A 19,962-nucleotide genomic window follows, 5' to 3' on the forward strand; every position below is an offset into this window, starting at 1 on the left:
GAAATTAATAAACAAACTGGAACTCGTGTGGTTCTCTGAACTATAGTTCTATTAACTTTCATAAAGATTGAACAGGGTTTTTTTTAAGTATACATTTTTTAGTTGTAGGTGGACACAATATCTTTATTTTATTTTTATGTGGTGCTGAGGATTTAACCAGTGCCTCACCCATGCTAAGCAAGCACTCTACATCTGAGCCACAACCCCAGCCCAAGATTGAATAGGTTTAAGTTGGACATTTCTATGATGAATACCAATAATGCTTAAAAATTTTAAATTAACATATACCAATATTTTGTTATCAAAATTCACTTCCAATTTTATTAGAACTAAAATGTAGTTAATAAATTTCCATATTATAGATTATATTGTTTGTTGAGTTACCTAGTTTATACATCTGTTTCACAAACTTTAGATGAATTCAAAAGACATTATTTATCTATCAAGCAATACTTCAAAAAAATATTATTTCTGAGCCAAAATCATGTTCTGACTTTTTTAGAAGGAAATTTAAGTCTTATTTTCTCTGTTAGTACATTTTCAAATAAACTGAGCTAGTTGGAGACAACAGAGAGAAATACACTCTGGAGATGGAATTATTATAAGCTACCTCACAATTAACCTTGGTAAGATAAGTAGTACAGCAAATTGCTAAAGATATTTGGAGTGAAAACACAAATTGCTGTTATAATTTTATTTAAGTTGTGATTTTTTCAAGTATCTAAGAAATATAATGAAAATGAAATTTGAACATTGATTTTGCTTACAATAGTACATTAAATATGTTAGATATTTCCTTACGAATAAATTTAGTGATCAGCAAAAGTTTCTTGATATTAAATCTAACCGTACCACACAGTTACCCATTATTATATGGCACAACAAAGGAGATATTCCAAATGACACAGGGGATTTGTATTTGACCTTTGTTTTTGCAATTACCATCATACTTTTAAAAATAAAACTGTATTCTTGTATTCAAATATTATGCTCAATTGTGTTCTGATGTGCTGTATACCTACTGACTTAAATATCTTATCACTCATTCATTCTTTGGCTTAGAATTTCATTCCTTCTGTATGCATACGTCAGTATGTCTGTCAAAGTCTTCTGTAGCTCCTGATTCTATACCCAACAGAGTTTTTTGTTACAAACTTATAACAAGTGCTTTTTGAGACAACAATAATAGGTAATGGTGACCATAGGTTAAAGTATCGCCAGTTTTAGTTTATTAAACACTGACAGGGAAACAATATGATGCTGCTCCCCTTTATTTCATGTTTCACTCTAACATCTGGATTTGGTGGGGTGGGGGGGTAAGGTTCTTATTCCCTTTTTCTAGATGGCTCTTCCTGTTAGGAGTCTAACTTAAGCTTGTTATCATTAGATAAGCTTAGAAATAACAAAATCAGCCTTAATTTTTGCTATTTAACTTAATTTTGATATTCTAAGTAATAAGAAAATGAGAAAAATAATGCCCCATTATATTTCACAGATGTACATTTATATTTCTAACATATGCCTTGTATATTTTTTCACTTTATTTAAGTAGTACAGAAATTTTAAAAAAGAACAATTTTTATGGACCATTGAGATTATAACATAGGATGTCTTAGATGGTTATCTGTCATAACTTTAACACAATCCAAAAAAGAAAATTAGGCTAACTGCTTTGATAGCATCAATTTAGTTCAGGTCCTTGGTGTCATGAAGTTTTTTACCTAAAATTCTTAGGAAACTCCTTTTTCTGAAATCTCATTGTTATAATCTATCCAGGCCATTGCATCCTTTCATATATTTGAAGAATTTTATGGCATCATAGGACAATGTTTTAGTCTATTCTATGAATCTTAAATATGAGAAAACTAAATTTTAAAACACTATACAGTTGACCCTGTGTTACGTATCTTCAGATGCAATCTACTATAGATTAAAATTATATGAAAAAAAGAAATCATCAATACTGAACATGCATAGACTTTTTTTTCCCTTAGTCCCAAATAATATAGCATAACCAGTGCATTTTGAGACAACAATACTAGGTAATGGTGACCATAAGTTAAAGTATCGCTGGTTTTAGTTTCTTAAACAGTTTTAGTTTCTTAATCTTTGCATTGTATTAGATATTATAATTAACCTAGAGATAATTTCAAGTATTCAAGAGGATGTGTGTACGTAAGTTAAGCAAATACTGCATCATTTTATATATAGGATTTGAGCATCCACAGATTTGAGTATCCACAGGGGGCCCTAGAACCAATCACCCATGGATACTGAGAGAGAACTGTATGTGTTGACTGGAATCTACTTTGTTTCATCCAGATCAAACAGTCCCAGTGTTATTCATTTCACCTATTGTTCCCTTGGATTTTCCTTGTAACATTTCAGTGTTTCATTCATTTTCCTTACTTTTCTTTGTCAATAAATTCTACTTGAAAAAAGAGCTCACAAATTCAATTTTCATCTGTAATATCAGAGAAATAGATAAGCTATGTTGGACAATAACTAATTGGTTAAAAATTTTATTAGTTGTTTTTATAACAACAACTTGTAATAAATTTTAGGATCCTGTTTCATCATAAATTATATTTAAAGTGGCACATATTCCAAATCATAGATTTAAGAAGGACCATATTATGTTTCCCATTAGAATTATAATAATGATTTTCCAAATATTTGCATGTGCCAAGTTTTGTTAACACCTCTTTCTTTTGCCCAGAAATTTTGTTAGATTTCTAGGGAAAGCACTTACAAAACATTTGTTCAGTTAAAATAACACAAACAGTAAAATTTATTATTAAACACATTTATTGGCAAACACTTACTGACAATCATCCTGGGTTTTCTTTAATGATTTTGAAATATTCTTTCCCCAAGAAATATCAATCACTATTATTGTGACATTAATGTCAGTAGGCTCAAATTCTAAAAGTTCAACTTTAAAATTTTATGAAAAATGTTGAATTTTTATTATTATACAAACAGTCTCAGGAGGAAAACCTAGAGACAAGTGTAAAATATAAAACCAAAGTGTTTCACATCTTAACATCTTAAACATTTTTCAAAAAAAGATCAGGCAGTAAAGTTAAATGAGAAATATTGAGCAATTTATAATTTATTGAAATATTTATAGAATTTTCAAATTTTCTAAATACTAAGGACAAGTTTGCAAGCATTCAATTTTAGATTTTTCTCTTTGTTTCCTGTGATCTCTTAAATATTAACTGCCTCCCACATAATTCTTAGCATAATCACTGATAAAATTTAGACACAATTTAAAGCTTAAGTATGTCATACTCTTTAAATTTTCCAAAAATGATTAAAATCAGTTCTATTGTTTGTTTGTTTGTTTGTTTGTTTACTTATTTAGAGACAAGAGTTTTTCTATGTTGCCAGGCTGTCCTCAAACTTCTGGATACAAACATTCCCCTTGTCTCACCCTCCTGAGTAGCTAGAACTACAGTTACACAATCATGCCTGCTTTAGTTCTGTTTTTCTTTTTGTATATATACTCTTGTAATCTAGAAGATTTCCTTTATATTACCTTATTACTAATACAGCTTGAATTTTTAACATATTTGTTGACATTGTGTTCCTGGTGTTATAAATAAAAATAAGAACTGGCTAATAAAAGAAGTATCCTATCAATTAACAAAACTTTATGTGTTTACTTCCCTCCCATTTCTTTTAGAAAAAACAGAAAAACATTTTAAGAATAGGAATTCAGAATCTTGGTTCACCTTTATGGGGAGATGACGTTTGCTGTACGGAAAACTGTAACAACAGTCACAGCCTTACCAAGTTCCTCTATGTTCTCCGAGGTCTTCTAAGAACCTCTCTGTCAGCCTGTATCATCACAATGCCAACACATCTTATCCAGGTAAGACTTTTAAAATTATCCTCCCTAACTAGTGGAGAAATGGTATGATGTTGTGGTCTTAATTTCCATTTCCTTGACTAGGAATAATGTTGTGTGCTTTTTTGCCACCTGAATAGCTTTTTTTGTCAAGTTTTTTGTCCATTTTTAGTTGAGTAATCACCTCATTATCAAGTTATATAATTCCTGATACATTTTAGCTACAGTTTGCAATGGCTATGATAAAAGTTTAAAGTCTTAATGAGGTTTAACTTACCAGTTATGGTTTCTTTCACACCTGCTTAATCTTACCAATCTTGGTCCTCTGCAAGATCTTTTTTTATGTTTTCTTCTAAATGTTTCATAGTTTGATCTTATACTAATGGATCAATGTATTCCGGTTTGAATTTTTTACACAATTTTTGTTCATGTTCTCAAACACTTTTTGGTTTCCTTAGTTAATTCTACTTTTATGTTAATGTACTTCACATGTACTCGTTATTTTTTTATTAGTAGTACTATTTACTAAACTTCTGTTTGCCTCAAATATGTCATTTTATATAATCCCAAATATCTACTACACTGTGGTTTTGTTAAGGCAGGGTCAGATGTTTATACTTTTCTTCATATGACTTTCTGATAATAATATAACATTTAGTCATACAGAACATTTTAATATTATAACTGAAAAATTTGACATAAAGAGTTACTTTTGATTCCTTGGACAGTAGAATTTATTTCTAATAGTCATGAGAGGATAACTAACTCAGTGTTATCCTTTATGGACTTTGTACAGAATATCCTGAACTTACATTGTTACTATGATCTTAAAACTAATGTGTGTGCGTGTGTGTGTGTGTGTGTTGTGTGTGTGTGTGTGAAATTTCTTTTTCTAATTCTATTAGACATTATACCCATACTTTCATTATGTTCCTTGTTAAAAAAGGAACATAAAGTTAATACTTTATGTATTATGAAGTTAATACTTTACTAATAATTTGGTTAGACATAACAAGCTTCTCGATTTTGATAATAAATTAAACCTGAAACAAATTCATCAGATACTGGTGAAAATTCTGCTATATTCCTACTACTACCAATTGTGCTATTACTATGAGTATACAGGCCAAGCACTTCACAAGCATTATGTCCTTGAATCTTTACCATAAACCTATGTTCTGTGTACCCTATAGGTAGTTTTTAACCTCTGTTCTCCCCAGGTCATCTAGTTGTTAAGTGACGCTGCCAATGTCTTTCCCTGACTCCACACCCCAACATCTTCACAAATAAATCACATACCATCTCAAATCATCACAACAATTTTCAGAGATAGCTGTGGTGTCAACTACAAAGAAGAATAAACTGAGGTTAATTGATTCTCCAGTATCACATGTCTGTTATGCATTGAAAGATGGTATTCAAACTCAAATCTTCTTAATTCTAAAACTTAAATTTCTCTCCCCTCTGTCACATTACATCCTATTGTCTTGAATTATTAACTATCTTTGATGATGTAGCATTCCATTAGGAAGAAAAGTTATTGTTCTACATTGCTATTATTCAGCATTTTTAACAAGAAAACTATCATTGTAAAATCTTTGGCAAATTAGATTATGTGAAAGATTAAGCTGAAAATTTATTCCATTCCAGGCAAGAGAAGACAAAAAATGAGTATATGTTTCCTTTTACACAATTGCAAAGAAAAATGATTCTGAAATGAATATATAAATGATTATGAAATGAATATATGTATATATATAACTTTTCAAACTTATTACAAAGAAACTCCTGGGAGGGAGAGAGAAAAGGAAGAGGAAACACTTTTAAAAAACTATTTCTTTGGTAATTATTACTTAGAGAAGAGGTTCCTGTCCAATTAAGAATGTCTATGACAATGATTTCTTTGCCATTGCTTAAGGGAAACAGTGATTCTATCAGGTGATGTCAAATCAGCCCATCTTCATCACAGATCAAGTAATGATTTTATAATAAGGTAAACTGAATGTCTAAACATAAAAAAGATAATAATTTTGATATTTTACAGCTATATTTAAATCCTTGTGTAGCTAGAAGCAATATTTTTTTAATTTTTGCTTTTCAATGTACCAATAAAGAGACTACTTCGAGATGGAAGTAACATAACCTAAGGTTAGATTTTGGTGATAAGTTTAATGTTAATATATGGTGACCAAGAATTAAGACATGTTCTCCAAAACAGAAAGTGCCTTTAAATAACAACAACAACAAAAATAACCTGTACAACCTTCTAATATTTTCACATTTTTCATTCTATTTTCCCTGCATAATTTTGCAAAGCTATCATGTAGTCTCCTGACCCTAATATCACTTGATAGCTGGTGTAGTGGTTGCAGACACCTATAATTCCAGCTAATCAAGAGTCTGAGGCAGGAGGATCCCAAACTCAAGGTTGTCTGGGCAGCATAGTAAAATCCTGTCTCAAAATAAAAACTTAAAAATGGGCTGTAATGTAGATGAGGGGTAGTGTGCTTTCCTAGCATGCATGAATACCTGCATTCAATCTCTAGTATCATGATCAATCACTTAGTCTCTTCCTCTTTAAATATGAGTCTCTAACCATGTATTTGTTTCTATATCTAAATATTTAGGAGAAAATCAGTCATCATATAAGTAGGGAATAAAGCTCTTTATAACTTTTAAAAGACTAGCAAGGAAAACAGTCTAAGAAAAGAATAAGAACTGGAAGCAGTATGATTAGAAATCTAATCAAAGACATATCAAACTTATAGGTAGTTAGTATTCTCATTATCTTTACCCAGGCTCACACAGCTAGTAAAGGACAGAATTTAGACCTAAGCATTTTCTTCCTGCCCCTAGTTACTGAACTTTTAACTAGCATGTTATGCTGCTTATTCAGTAGAGGTACTAAAATTAAGAAAAATACTAGGTATAAAGTAGTATTCATTGATAGGAAGAACCAGTACTTTTGGAGGCAGAGAGCCTTTATAAGTTATTTGATCTTAGTCAAATGTTAACTTTTTTTCAGCCTCAACTTCTTCCTCTGTAAAATTTAGGCAAAATATAAAAGTCAAAAGATTAGCAATATCAGGAACTGAGACACTGCTGGCACATTGTAGGCATTCAGTTTATGTTATCTTCACTATATATTATTTAAACAGACCTCCAAAACTGAGAATTTGAACAGAGATCAGTCTACAATGATAAGATGTAAAGTCTGTCAATGCAACCAAGGGACTGGGGTTATAGCTCATGTGATCAGCATTCACAAAGCCAAGGGTTCAATCCCCAATATAAAAAAAAATAGAAATCTTTAGTTTCATAATTCTCTTTATGAGAAACACTGGACGCTTCTCATAGATTAGACCTGAGACAGACTTCAAAGCATAGATAAAGTTAAATATCCATCCAGATGTTAGTATTATCGCCATGTTGTAACAAAACTCTTAACATCATATGTAAATGTTCTTTCCACTATTACCATTGCCATCTCTAGAGACTAAATTGAAGTTTCAATTGTGATTGAAATGACTAAAGGTAATTTAGCTTAGTCGTTTATTCAATGAAGATAGCAAGCACTATTCTAGGCACCCATGGGAATGTAGTATTGAATATGACAAAGTTCCTATTCCCATGGGGCTTTTTTAGTAATGTAAAAGGATGGAAAATAATATATGTAGGTATTTGGATGCTTGGACTTGGATGTTGATAGTAAAATAGTTTCTGGCAGGAATTAGAAATGTAGTTTGATATCCTTGGAAATTTTGTCATATAATTAAGCATCTATAAATAAAGTAACACTAGATTAAAAATACATAAAGTATCTTCATCTCTTAGAGTGCTAAACCAACCAATCAGTGTTCTTATTTTAGTTATTAGCATTCTGTCAGACTTGTACAGTAATGATTAGTTACCCTTTATTGTACTTTTGGCATGCTTCCCATGTTTAATTTCATTGTAGGCAAGGAACACATAGTTAGGGAAATTGCAAAGAGGGGGAAAAGTTAAAATAGGGAAAATAATGACGTAGACTCAAAACTGATTTTAACTTATTGTCATAATAAGACTTGCAAGTAGAATTAACAAGCAAGATTTTTAACTTTGCATTTGAAATATTTTGTTTGGCCTCACAATTAAGCTTGAATTTTTTTTATTTCCTTTGAGTTAAAGATTTTTTCCATAATAACACAGAGTAAAATGACAAGCATACTTTGAAGCACATGTATAAAAACTCCAAACATTTGTTAAGAAAACACTAAAATTATTTGGCAAATATCCTATGACTGACTTAAATCATGTATATATAGTCTTGAACAATTTTCCCTGTGAAGTAACATTATTCTCATATAATCTCTTATTAGAATATAGTTTTAGTGTCTGCCCAAAGACATTGTACTAAAATGAATGTGAAAATGGCTAAGTTAAAAACAGACTTTGTTACATGCTGAACTGTGGAGTAAAGTGTCATTAGAAGGAGCAAAACTACGGGTGGCGTCCCTATATTCCAGCATTACTCAGTTCCCAGATCCCTGCTGTGTAGTTGTGCCACTCGCCAAGAAGCCTGTTAAAGAGCCCCCAAGAGCATGTGTACAGCCCTCCATGTTAATAGTTAATTGGTGAGGATGGCAAGATGAGAGGACAGCCGAACATGTGGTCTCTCAGACTCAAGCCATAGACAGACCTTTAGTTATAATAACAGCAGCTGCTCACATTCTCACAACTCAACTGTTCAAACTCTGTTGTCAAGTGAAGGTTGTCGTGGATTGAAAAAATTAAAAAAGGAAAGGTGCATCTAAGAAAAATAACCAAAACCCTCTCTTCAAACTCTTCCTACATATTAGTTTAATTATATTATTTCAACTTTTAAATACTTAAAGTATAAATTTTTGTATTAAAGGTTGTTATATTTCAGCTACATTGAACACTCTACTGCCTTTTTCCCTGTTTACTATTAGAAATGTCTTCCTTGTTTGAAACTTTTAAATGAGGTTTGGTTTGGTTTTGAAAAGTGGTAACTTTAAAGTAGGTACAAAAGGACACTGATTTTCATATCTAGCAATATCTGAAACTGGTTTCTTTCTGATCTATAAATCAGAGCTAGCTTATTACTAGTGAAATTTTTCATCCACCTCCAAATTATGCAAACATTTTGTGCCTTTTAAATTAGTTTTATTTTCAATTGCCTGACAGTTGTGAGCTGTAGAAAATGTTGACCAATGACATTTATTCTTTTGGGAAATAAAAACTTAGTTTTATGTCTTATTTTATCAGCAAGGAGAAAGGAAAATAAATTTTCCCTGATGTGTTTTTTTTACATAATCTGTGACAAGATTTTATTTTTACTGATTAATATTTCCTGAAACTATCAGGAAATAAATATTGAAAGACTAAGAATTGTAATTAAAATAGGAAAGGCTATTCTCACATCTTTCCTTTCAAAAGAAAATTTATTTTTTATTATTGCTAATTTTTATTCAGACCTTCATTAGCTATGCTTGTAAAGAATTTTTAAATATAAATGAGAACCTAAAAATCTTTTCCTTAACTGTAATACAAAGGAATGAAAACTTTTTTGATATTAATATAAAATCTGAAATATTGTTTGATTTATGAATAATTCTAAGTATTGCAAGCATTTAACATATTTTATTAGATAGTATTAGTTGGTAAACTAAATCTTCTTTTATTTAGAACCAATTTCAGATTTGAAACAAGACTGCAGCCTATCTTGGCATCATTGGAACTCTCTCAATTAATAGCCTTGTTCAGATTTTTCTCATATAGCCAGTGTTGTACAATAAATTGATCTGTAGATTTTTTTCCTCAACTGGTTGATTTAAGGAAACTATTACAGCATTAATTAGTTTATACCAAAGAGAATTTATTTTCAGACAAAAAACAAGAAGAAAGGGTCTTGTTATATATCTCTTGAAACTTGAATAAAGTTAAATTGTTATTTTAATTGATAGCTTTTCCAGATAATCTGCTATAATATTAAAATATTAGATCTTTGAATCCACTGGAGTAAATGATACAGTATGATCTCATGTAAAGAAATTCAGAACAGATCTTTTCACACCCATAAACTTTTGTGTTCATTCTGAGGGTTTTATCAGCTAAATTCAAAGTCAAGCAGTAGATGGCTTTAGAAGTAACCACTAATATGGAATGATAAAATGTGAACTCCAAAAGTCTTGTGGTTTTTTTCCCAATGTGCAAGAACTAAAAACAATTATTTGGTGAGTAAACAACAGATACTATGAAAAACTACAAAATTTTGGAAAGTAATTTTTGTATAATTGTTAATAATGGAGGGCATCATTATAGGAATGTGTAACCTCACTTCCTGACATATTTTAATGTATTTTTTATATTTATAATATACTTTATAAAGGAGATTATTTAAGAATGAAAATTATAGATTTAATCAGTTAATCAAAGCTGTTAGTTACTAAAGGATAAAGCCAGATATTCTAGGTATGATTTTTTTCATTAATTTCTTCCCTGATCAAGATATTCTCAGCTAAGAATATGCCTTTAGTGTTTCTAGATCTTCTTAACTACCATGAAATTGATTGTAGGAAATTGACATATTTAAAATATGCAAAGAAATAATTTTTAAAAATTGAATCACGTTAAGCTAACTTTAATTTTATAACACATTTTAAATTTCAGGATCTTTATATAGTCTAATAAGTTTTAAACAATCTGTTTTTTCTTTAAAAATAGAAAATAGTAGAATTGTGTTTCAGTCCTCCTATTATAGGCTTGGAATTTATAAATTCTTATAGCTCTAGATTCTTTTCTTCTGTATCAGACTGCACATACTGGCATCTGGTTAATTTTTAATATCAAATTGTGGCTTGTATGCATTATATATATACTATATACTTAATTTACTTTCTTGGTCAAGAGTTATTGAAACTTTTTACAAAAATAAACTTTGTAATTATCTGTCTACACAGAATACAATACTGCAATAGCAGTATATGTGTCATTTTGTCTTAGTGTAAATATGCATATTAAATAAAATCAGGATATATATTAAATTTCCAGTAAGATTCATGTTCATCTTTAAAATGAAAAATACCTTTTAGAAACTTTTTATTGCACTTAATCTAACCAAAGCATATTCAGAAATCTTATTATTAAACAATAATAATTTTGGTTTTTAAATGGTTTTCCCTAAAATAACTTTCTTACGTTTTAGTTCATATTGTGATTTATATGTAGTTCCTTTATGCTAGTGGTTATTAGCTACATGGTTTTTTAGGGCCAAACTTTTCAAATGTATCCATAATATAAATAGGGAGTGTCTCCTAACAGAGATTGAGTCATCTGTTTGGGCATATGGAATCTTTGGCTGCTTGACTGCATGGTCTTTATAATGCCCAGTGTCCAGGCATGGACACAACTGTTCTGAGAGCAAAAGAGGGAGGGACCTACATATTCTGTTCCACTGTGAACATGATAGAAGAAAAATGGAGAAATTATTTTTACATCTTTTTTTATAATAAGCTGTGTTCTGCATCACTTTTTGTATACAGGAAAAAAAACTTTACTTAATTTTACATTTATTTTACAAATAAAATTACTAAGGCTTTTATCTTTGGTCCTAACAACTACCGGAAATGTATTTGTGAGAAAATGCAAGTTTAGAATTATTTGTATTTACATGCTTGGATTCATACCTTCTCTTAAAGAAAGCTTGCTATCTTAGAAAAAGGATATTTTTCTTAATGTTGAGACAAAATGTGCTTGTAACTAATTATAATTTGAAGCTGTTTAAGTATCAGGTCAAATATTATGTCCTAATGTTATGTTTAGCCCTTTGCTATTAATTACATTATTATTACTATATAAAGAGTACTACCTTCTTTAATAATGTTTTCGCACCCTATGTAGTTAATCTTTAATGTTGAGAGGACAAGGGGAGAGATTAAATTAGCCTTGTAACCTCTTTCTTTTCCAGGCTGATGATGGAAAATAAAAGCTCTTAGCCACAAAATGTAACACTTAGAATTAATATTTAATTAGACTAGCAAATTGTACACTGTGGCTGAAAGCTTCCAAAGAGTTGTTAGTGCCACAATTGACCTACAGGTTTAATAATAACTCACTTCTAGAAGCAAGTGCCAGTTCAGCATAGTAGAGCCACTGTAAGAAAGTCCTGAGAGATTAAAATCAGCAAACCAAATGGCAGGCAAGGATTCCTGGGATGGAGCCTTCTGGAAAGCTGGGAGCTGGAATAGCTTTTAAGCCAGGATTCAGATGAGAACAGTGGGTGAAAAAGCTGATCCCTCCTGTTCTGGGAGCTTCTGGTTGTAGGCCAAAATCTTAGAACAGATTTTTACTAAATGTTTTTGCTGCAGCTATTAACTTACATTGAAAATCAAATATCGAATAATTTTTCTGTAAAATTTAACAGATTTTTTGTGTAAACATTAGTTCTTAATTCCTTACATATTAGTACATAATATCTGTAAACTCAGATCATTAGATTATCAGATAGGTTTGGCGCTGTACATCTATGCTGTTTTGCTGTGACATGCTGTTTCCTTGTTCCCTGTATAGTTGATTTATATGGTTCATTTCTATATTATTTCATTATGGGGCATTATGTGGAGCCTGAGAAAGAGATTAGGAAGTCTATAACCCAAGAATTTTTTTCTTCAAGAAAGTATATACATTTATGTGTTCATGCATATGTATATATATGTGTATAAAAACAAAGAATAATTCAAAGGTATGCTTAATTTTAAAAGGCTTTATATTATAAAAGCAATGCTACATTTGCTTATGCTTATGATGTAATTAAAATTACAAGATAAATAATTGGACCTCCTGGTGAAACATTGGATCCTTATATATCTGACAAATTAGTGTGATGAAAATATGATACCATGAGTTTGAAAATGTGCAAGTGTAGAACGGCAGAGTGAAAGAGGGACACCTTACATAATTTATTGGTCATATCTTAAATAATTAAAGAAAAGCTAGTCATTAGTTAAAATTCAAGCAGGTGAGGACATTGCCAGCAGAGGGAGTAGTCCTGTCTTCCGTCAGGTTCCCATCATTTTCCCACCTGCCTCAGCCTTTTTCCCAGCCAGTCTCCCATCTGGACCTGGCTCTGTCTGCCTGTTCCTGATGACAGGCTATCATTTTATACTCAATATGGGATTATTCTAAGCTGATTTTAAACTTTAGTATCTTTAACCTGCCACCATATCAGAAACATCAGCTGGATGCCCTGTTTGATATTTGGATATTAGCATTTTTTTTCCAGTCAGTGTGTGAGCTTTGGACATCTGAATTTTATTTTATGAATTTTAAGTATAAAGTATTAAAATAAAAATTTCTGATTTAGAGATTACTCATAAAATATTTTAAGGATAAAATACAAGCAAATTTCTCTGTGAATGGTTCTATAATGTGAACTAACTTATGTAAATTTGTAAAAATGCCTAAAATAAATTTTGAATATTATGCCATTATTTTATTCAGCTTATTCATCATATTATTTTGCTCATCCCATTTCTGTTTTCAGAATATGTAAAGTTTTTAAATGTTTTATAGAATAATTTATTGAAAAAGAATCAAATTGATATAAATAGATACTCTGTGAAATATGCAATATTAATGTTTCTAAAAATAAAGGCATGTATTCTTAAAAAAAAAAACCCCAGTTGTTAAGAACCAATATTTTCAGACCAAAATTTAAATTACCAAGTATTTAAATAGAAAGAAAACACAAAAAGATGTGGCTCCATTGCTTATTCCTAATAAATTACAACATATTCAGCAACTAAACCTTTGAAGTTAAGTATATTTGCCCTTAGCTCCTCATGGATATGTTTTAAGCTTTAGCAGGAAAAAACCCAAAGTGTTTGTTTTATGATTTCCCTGAATGAATATCATTATGTGAGATTACCACCAGAGAGTTGTATTTAGAATGTTTTAATTTACAAAAGTTTATCTATAATCTAAAATTAGCTGAGTTTGAATAAATTTCAGTATTAAATCTGGAAAGTTTTAATCTAATACTCTCATTAATTTTTATTACAAATATGCATTAGTATAATCTTATCTGATAAAATTTTATTCCTTATTAAGCTCAAATTAATCGTGAACAGAATTATTTACCCAGTATCAAATATTTTAAGTAAAATACAGATCTAATTCACAGAAGTAAGGCAACAACTCTGGGAAAGATGAAGCAAGTTTTTGAAAAGTTAACACAGTATGATTTTATTATTTTATTCTTGGTTTCAATAAAATAGAGAACTTAATAAGCATGGAAAAACAAATACCTCATTAAGTACTTTAGGTTTGTCTTTTGATCCAAGTTTATTTTTTGGATTTCATGACAAGGAAATGTCATAAAATGAGCTCTTGATGTACCATACTTGCTTGTGAGGATCTCTGTCACGTACACCTCATATCATGTACTAAGGTCAAACATAAAGTAACTTAAATGTTTCTTTAACTGTCTAACTATAACTTAATATTACTTTCATCCACATCTGATGTTTGTACCATACTCAAATGGAAACTCTTCTTTCACATTGTGTTTGTTCTTTCTTAAATAGTATAAATTAAGAAATCTAAGAATCTATTCTCATTTGAGGCATAGCATAAATGCTTTGTTGATTGATTTATTCCTCTTAAGCCCCTTAATAATTCAATTATTGGTTAATTGCTTTTTAATATTCTTTTAAAAATATTTCCCAGAAATGTAATCTGTATTGGTACAAATTATATCTTTTATATTGTTAAGATTATTAAGTCCAAGAAAATAAAAAAATATTCAGGGTTTGAAATATTCTCATTGTTCCTTGATAATGCCAACAACTTTTTTAGAAAATGGTGTGAGTTTTATATGATAGTAGTGGAATTTTTATCTCTTAACAATATTTTTAGTTTAGTTTTACAAACTTTTGAATCGAAAGGAAACATTAAATTAATCTTCCTTAACTTAAAATACATTTAATGGATTTAGGGTACCCTAAATAAAACTGTTAACATTCCATAATAGCAAACAGGAAATAATCAAAATAAAATCTCAATGTTATTTTTGAAAATGAAATCGTAATTTTTTAAAAAATGGTAAAAGACCGGACTATCTGATTTGCTATGTTATTTACAACAACATTTGACATATTTTAAATTTAATTAATTAAGGAATTACACTGCAAGAGAAAAGTTTAAGAGCCTTTTATGTAACTTATTACAATGCTCTTTGAGATTGCCAACAAACTCTTAAAACTCCTGGACACTGGCTCTCTTCTCTTCTGGCTTCCCTCCTAGTCATGTCTTGGCTACTATCCAGAGCTGACAACTTTCACCAGGAGCAAAGGGATATTTGTCTAGTATAAGAAGGATTTTTGAGTCATCCCATATCCAGATGGGCAAGGAGGAAGGGTGGCAATATCATTGTAAATACTTGGGTGATGTCATTTTGCCACACATGTACTATAACCATTATTTTGTTTATAGTAGTGAATTCTGAATGTCCTTACTCAAATGTTCTTTATTAGAAGCTATAAACTTCAAAGTTATTGAAAAATTATGTTCAGATTTATGTTTGATTAATCAATGAACAAATGCCTTTACTTCTTCATTTCCAAGTATATACTTAAGACCAGAGAGGGTTTGCCTCTTTACTAATAACATAAAAACACTTAGAAGCTGTTAGGGTGAAAAGATAGAAGTTCCAGTTTCCAAGGCCTCTGCTCCAATCATTATGCTAAAGCTTTCTTAACACTACTGGTTATATTTTGGCAAAATGTTATCCACAATGTATTCCTGCTAAACTGAATTATAATTATTATGATTTTAAGGGTTTTCTTAAGTTGTTAATTTTAGATTCATTTACATAAATTTACCTTTCTTTATTTATTTAGAGGCCCATTTAGTGTTTATATTATGATTTGAGACCTTTTGACAAGAATGGTTTTAAGGTAGGATTATATTAATAGACCATATTCCTTATGAATCTTGGACATACAGAAGTTATCTGTAATATATTTTTTAACTTAAAAAATGTACATTTACATACCCAGATATCTTTTGGGTTCCTATAAATAACTAGAAGTTTGAGTGAATTTATCATAAAAATTAAGATTATCTGAGTCAGTAAACTTAAATGTCATAGTTACATTTATTTAATTTTTAATTTCCTTTGCTTTTTATTCTATAAATGTGTTTCAGATTCCTGCACAATTTTCACAATTAATCTGTCTGGCCACATTGTATAAACTGTATTGCAAAATAACTATGCAAAAAGCAATAAAGTTACTGTTAAGGGTAAATTATTTTATAATAGCATGATTAAAAGTTTATCTTGTTCTAAAACTACATGAAGGCTTTTAAAATAGAATTTAGTTTGTAGTTAATAACTATGATATGAATCTGAAATATAATAAATAAAACATGAATGAGTTTCTGAGACATTTTGAACTCTAGGTTGTACATGCCTTTCATATTGGAATTCATTTGTTTTCTTCTTCAAAGTGTACAGTTGATGTTTTATCACCCACAGACTCTCTTAAAAAGACTTACAAAGCAGATAAATATTACAAGCTGTTAATAGTTTATTAATTTTAGGCATAAATGAAAGAAAGAAACAAATGTCAGGTTAGCCATTTAAATACACAGTACCTTGCTTATATACTACTAGGATGGATATCAATCCCATTATACTTTATATTTATAAAGTATAATTTCTATTATTCATATTATAGTTGACAAGGCCCTAGTTGATATCACTGAAATCTAGCACAGTTATAAAAAAATTGTTTTTTACTATTTTAGATTCAGATATTTAGACACAAAGATTTAGTCTTTTCTTTATAGATAAAAGTAAATCTGACCTTTTTGATTAAGAAATATTGTCAGTAGCCTTTATAAGTGCTTGATCATCTGAGGGTCCATAACAGGAGTACTCTTCACAGTTGAATTTATACTAAAAATAAAATGATAAGATCCTGCTGGTTATTATCCAAGATTCTTCTTGATGGGGAAACCACATGGTTTTTCTTCATCTCCCACTTGTTCTCACCCTTTACTACCAACCCAGCCACACCCCACCCCCACCCCAACATTGTTCAGTACTCAGCACAATGAATCATTTTCAAGTTGACTCATTGTGAACTGTCTCCCAGCTGTTGGAATGTCTGGCAGACATTTTTGTTTGGGTGAAGAATAACTGGCTGAAACCCAACCTGGATGAGTTTGATATAATGGTCTTTGGCTAAAGAAATATTGAGAGGAACATGTTTATGGCCTCTGAAGCCCCTGTTATTCCTGGAGTAGGACCATCCCCTGTGGCACAGAACTGAAAGTAAGGAATCAATCTGGATTATTTTCTCACCATTGAATGAAAAATTGACTTAGAAAAAAATAGCATTTCCAAGTCATGTTTGTTTTTCTATTTCGTGTGCCCACATGATTGAAAGTATTAAAGATGATTAAGAAAAATTATTTTTAATGGTCCTTTTTAAGAACACCGGTTCAAGGTCCAAAACTTTCTTCATGTAACACCCGTTCTTCCTATCGAGGAGTTTCAAATACTGCTCTAGGTGTGTAGTTAGTCATCATTCAAATAAAATGTTTGGTGACACAGACTACCCTGCATTTCATACTAAGTCAGGTAGCATTGACCTTCCTCCTTTTATTTTGCATTCTTATACAATCCTTTTAAAGGGAGTTAAGAAACAGGAATACCAGTAAACTCAGTAGTCATTTGTGTTTTCAGAAAATAAAAATCTTTTATTATATTTGACCTTTTCTCCAAAAGAGGATATAGCATGAAACTGATAAATTTTCTTGATTGTTTTACATTTCCCATTCTTTTCTTGAAACCTCATTTCTAACTGGTTGACATTACCAATTTATAAAATAGGAATTTCAAAATTACAGAATTTCACATACGGCAATGTTTTGATATAGATTTTTATACTAAATATTTTTCTAAGGTGATATAGCACATAATCACAATTTTCTGAACTATTACACCAACAGAGCTAGAAGGAATACTGGATTTCCATTAAACAAAATAATGTTTTTAAAAATCCTACTGGGTATTTGATGACTTTATTTGTATAGCCATGAATTTCTGGTTATTTTAGGAACATTTATTTACTGCTTACTGACTGATCCGTACTATATTTAGAAACAGATTAATGTATTATTTTAATCTTGTAAAATTCAAGATTTCTCAAGATGTATGGTTTAGCAGTATTTCATCTACAGTCATATTGGGAAAGAATGAGTAGGCTATAGGTCTAAATGCTAGTCACCTACCATCTTTTCTTTGCCTTTATTGTTATCCCAGAGCCAAATGACAGCATCTGGAAAGAGAAAACAGAAGACTCCAGAGCTAGCCATGTTGCAGCCTCTTAGCTGGACCCTTCCATATTTCTAATATGTCACAGAGAACCTCAGCTGTTATATAGGACTGAGACCTAATCCCAGCTGACAGCCGACAGGGGACTCTTACCTTAATACTTTATACTGTGCTATCTACTGTTTCTGAATCCTGTTGTCTGCCAGATTTTCCAAAGGACACTGGATGGAATAATTTGAAAAATAACAGTATATGAGAATAAAAGTACCCCTGCCCTTAAAACAAATAAACAATTTTTAATTTATGTTTTCTATCATTTTATGTTTTACTCTCAGTTCTTCAAATTAGAATAGCATACCTATCTGGGTCACGAGTTTTCAATGAAGAGCATATTTTGGTCCACTTTTTAGCCTAAAGTAGTTTTAATTTTTAATTTATTTCTCTATGTTGACATTCTGTCTCCACAACAATTTATCATTGAGTTGGCATTGTGGCACTGTTTAAGTTTTACATGTTTAAGCATAAAATGAATGTTTCATTTCTTTGTTTTACAGAATAAAGCAATTATTTCCCGTGTTACAAACTTGTCAGATACAGTGGTTGGTCTGGAATCTTTTATTGGTTCTGAGAGAGAAACCAACCCATTATATAAAGATTATCATGGTAAGCAGCACCTTTTTAATGAGAAGAGCATGTCCTGGATGCTTCTAGAGTACCTGGAAGAATTCTCCTGTTCAGTCAGAATATCTACTATAAAGTAGCATGAATTTTCTTTTATAATATAGCTACTAAATATTTTCTGTTATTGGCAAGTCCTCCATGGCAACTTGTCATCAAACCACAGTAAAACTAGAGACTATGAAAACTATTTGAAAGAAGTCAAACCCAAGGTCTAAAGCATCTCTTAGATAAACATTTCATTGTTTCAGTGGCTTAAAGTTGCCATGATATCATTCATACTAATTAGCCATGTTCCAAATAAATATGTTAATTCTAATTAACAACTGAAGTATCCCTGAGCCAAAAGTCCAAAATCTGAAATGCTCCAAAATCTGAAACACTTCTGGTCCCAGGCATTCAAATAACTGTAACAACTCAGTTATACTTTACAAAGCTTAGTGGTATGTAAGAAGATAATACTGTATTACCACTTCGGGTTTTTTTGGTGGGGAGTGGTACTGGGATTTGAACTCAGGGACACTCAACCACTGAGCCACATCCCCAGCCCTATTTTGTATTTTATTTAAAGACAGGTCTCACTGAGTTACTTAAGGCCTTGCTAAATTGCTAAGGCTGGATTTGAACTTGCAATCCTCCTGCCTCAGCCTCCCAAGGCACTGGGATTTCAGGCGTGCACCACTATGCCCGGCTGTATTATCACTTTGGTATGAGAACAGGTTGGGAATTCATCAAACTATTTTAAAAACTTTTGTTTTATTTTTTTGTTTTTGGAGCTAGGGATTAAACCCAGGGCTTTGTGCATGATAAGTGTTCTCTCTTCCACTGAGCTACGCCCCAGCCCCTATATTTTAGTCATTTGGTTAGTTGAGGAATTTTTTTTATAAAGATTTTTATACAGAACCATTGAATATTAAAGTTTAGTAGTTATGTGTGTCTTGGGTCTCAAATCAATATAAAATGTAGTGAATAACAGATTTTTACTTATTTATATACTCTAAATATATATAAAGTATTGCTATTATTATTGTGGAACTACTGTATTTCCATAGAAACCTCTACTATATGGACTTACTAGTTTATT

The 19,962-nt window shown here is 30.7% G+C and overlaps 1 protein-coding gene across 2 annotated transcripts in view; it reads left to right on the forward strand.

Moving 5' to 3' along the window:
• Positions 1 to 19,962, forward strand: part of ELP4 (elongator acetyltransferase complex subunit 4) — a 249,056-nt gene that overhangs the window by 107,588 nt on the left and 121,506 nt on the right. For both annotated transcript variants that reach the window (XM_081265001.1, XM_081265002.1), the window contains exons 7-8: positions 3,692 to 3,880; positions 18,755 to 18,863. In XM_081265001.1, the coding sequence (XP_081121127.1) occupies positions 3,692 to 3,880; positions 18,755 to 18,863 (298 nt within the window). The remainder of the gene's footprint in view (positions 1 to 3,691; positions 3,881 to 18,754; positions 18,864 to 19,962) is intronic.

The sequence above is a fragment of the Spermophilus citellus genome (assembly GCF_964194105.1).
Source record: "Spermophilus citellus genome assembly, chromosome: 2".
In the NCBI taxonomy this organism is placed as follows: Eukaryota; Metazoa; Chordata; class Mammalia; order Rodentia; family Sciuridae; genus Spermophilus; species Spermophilus citellus.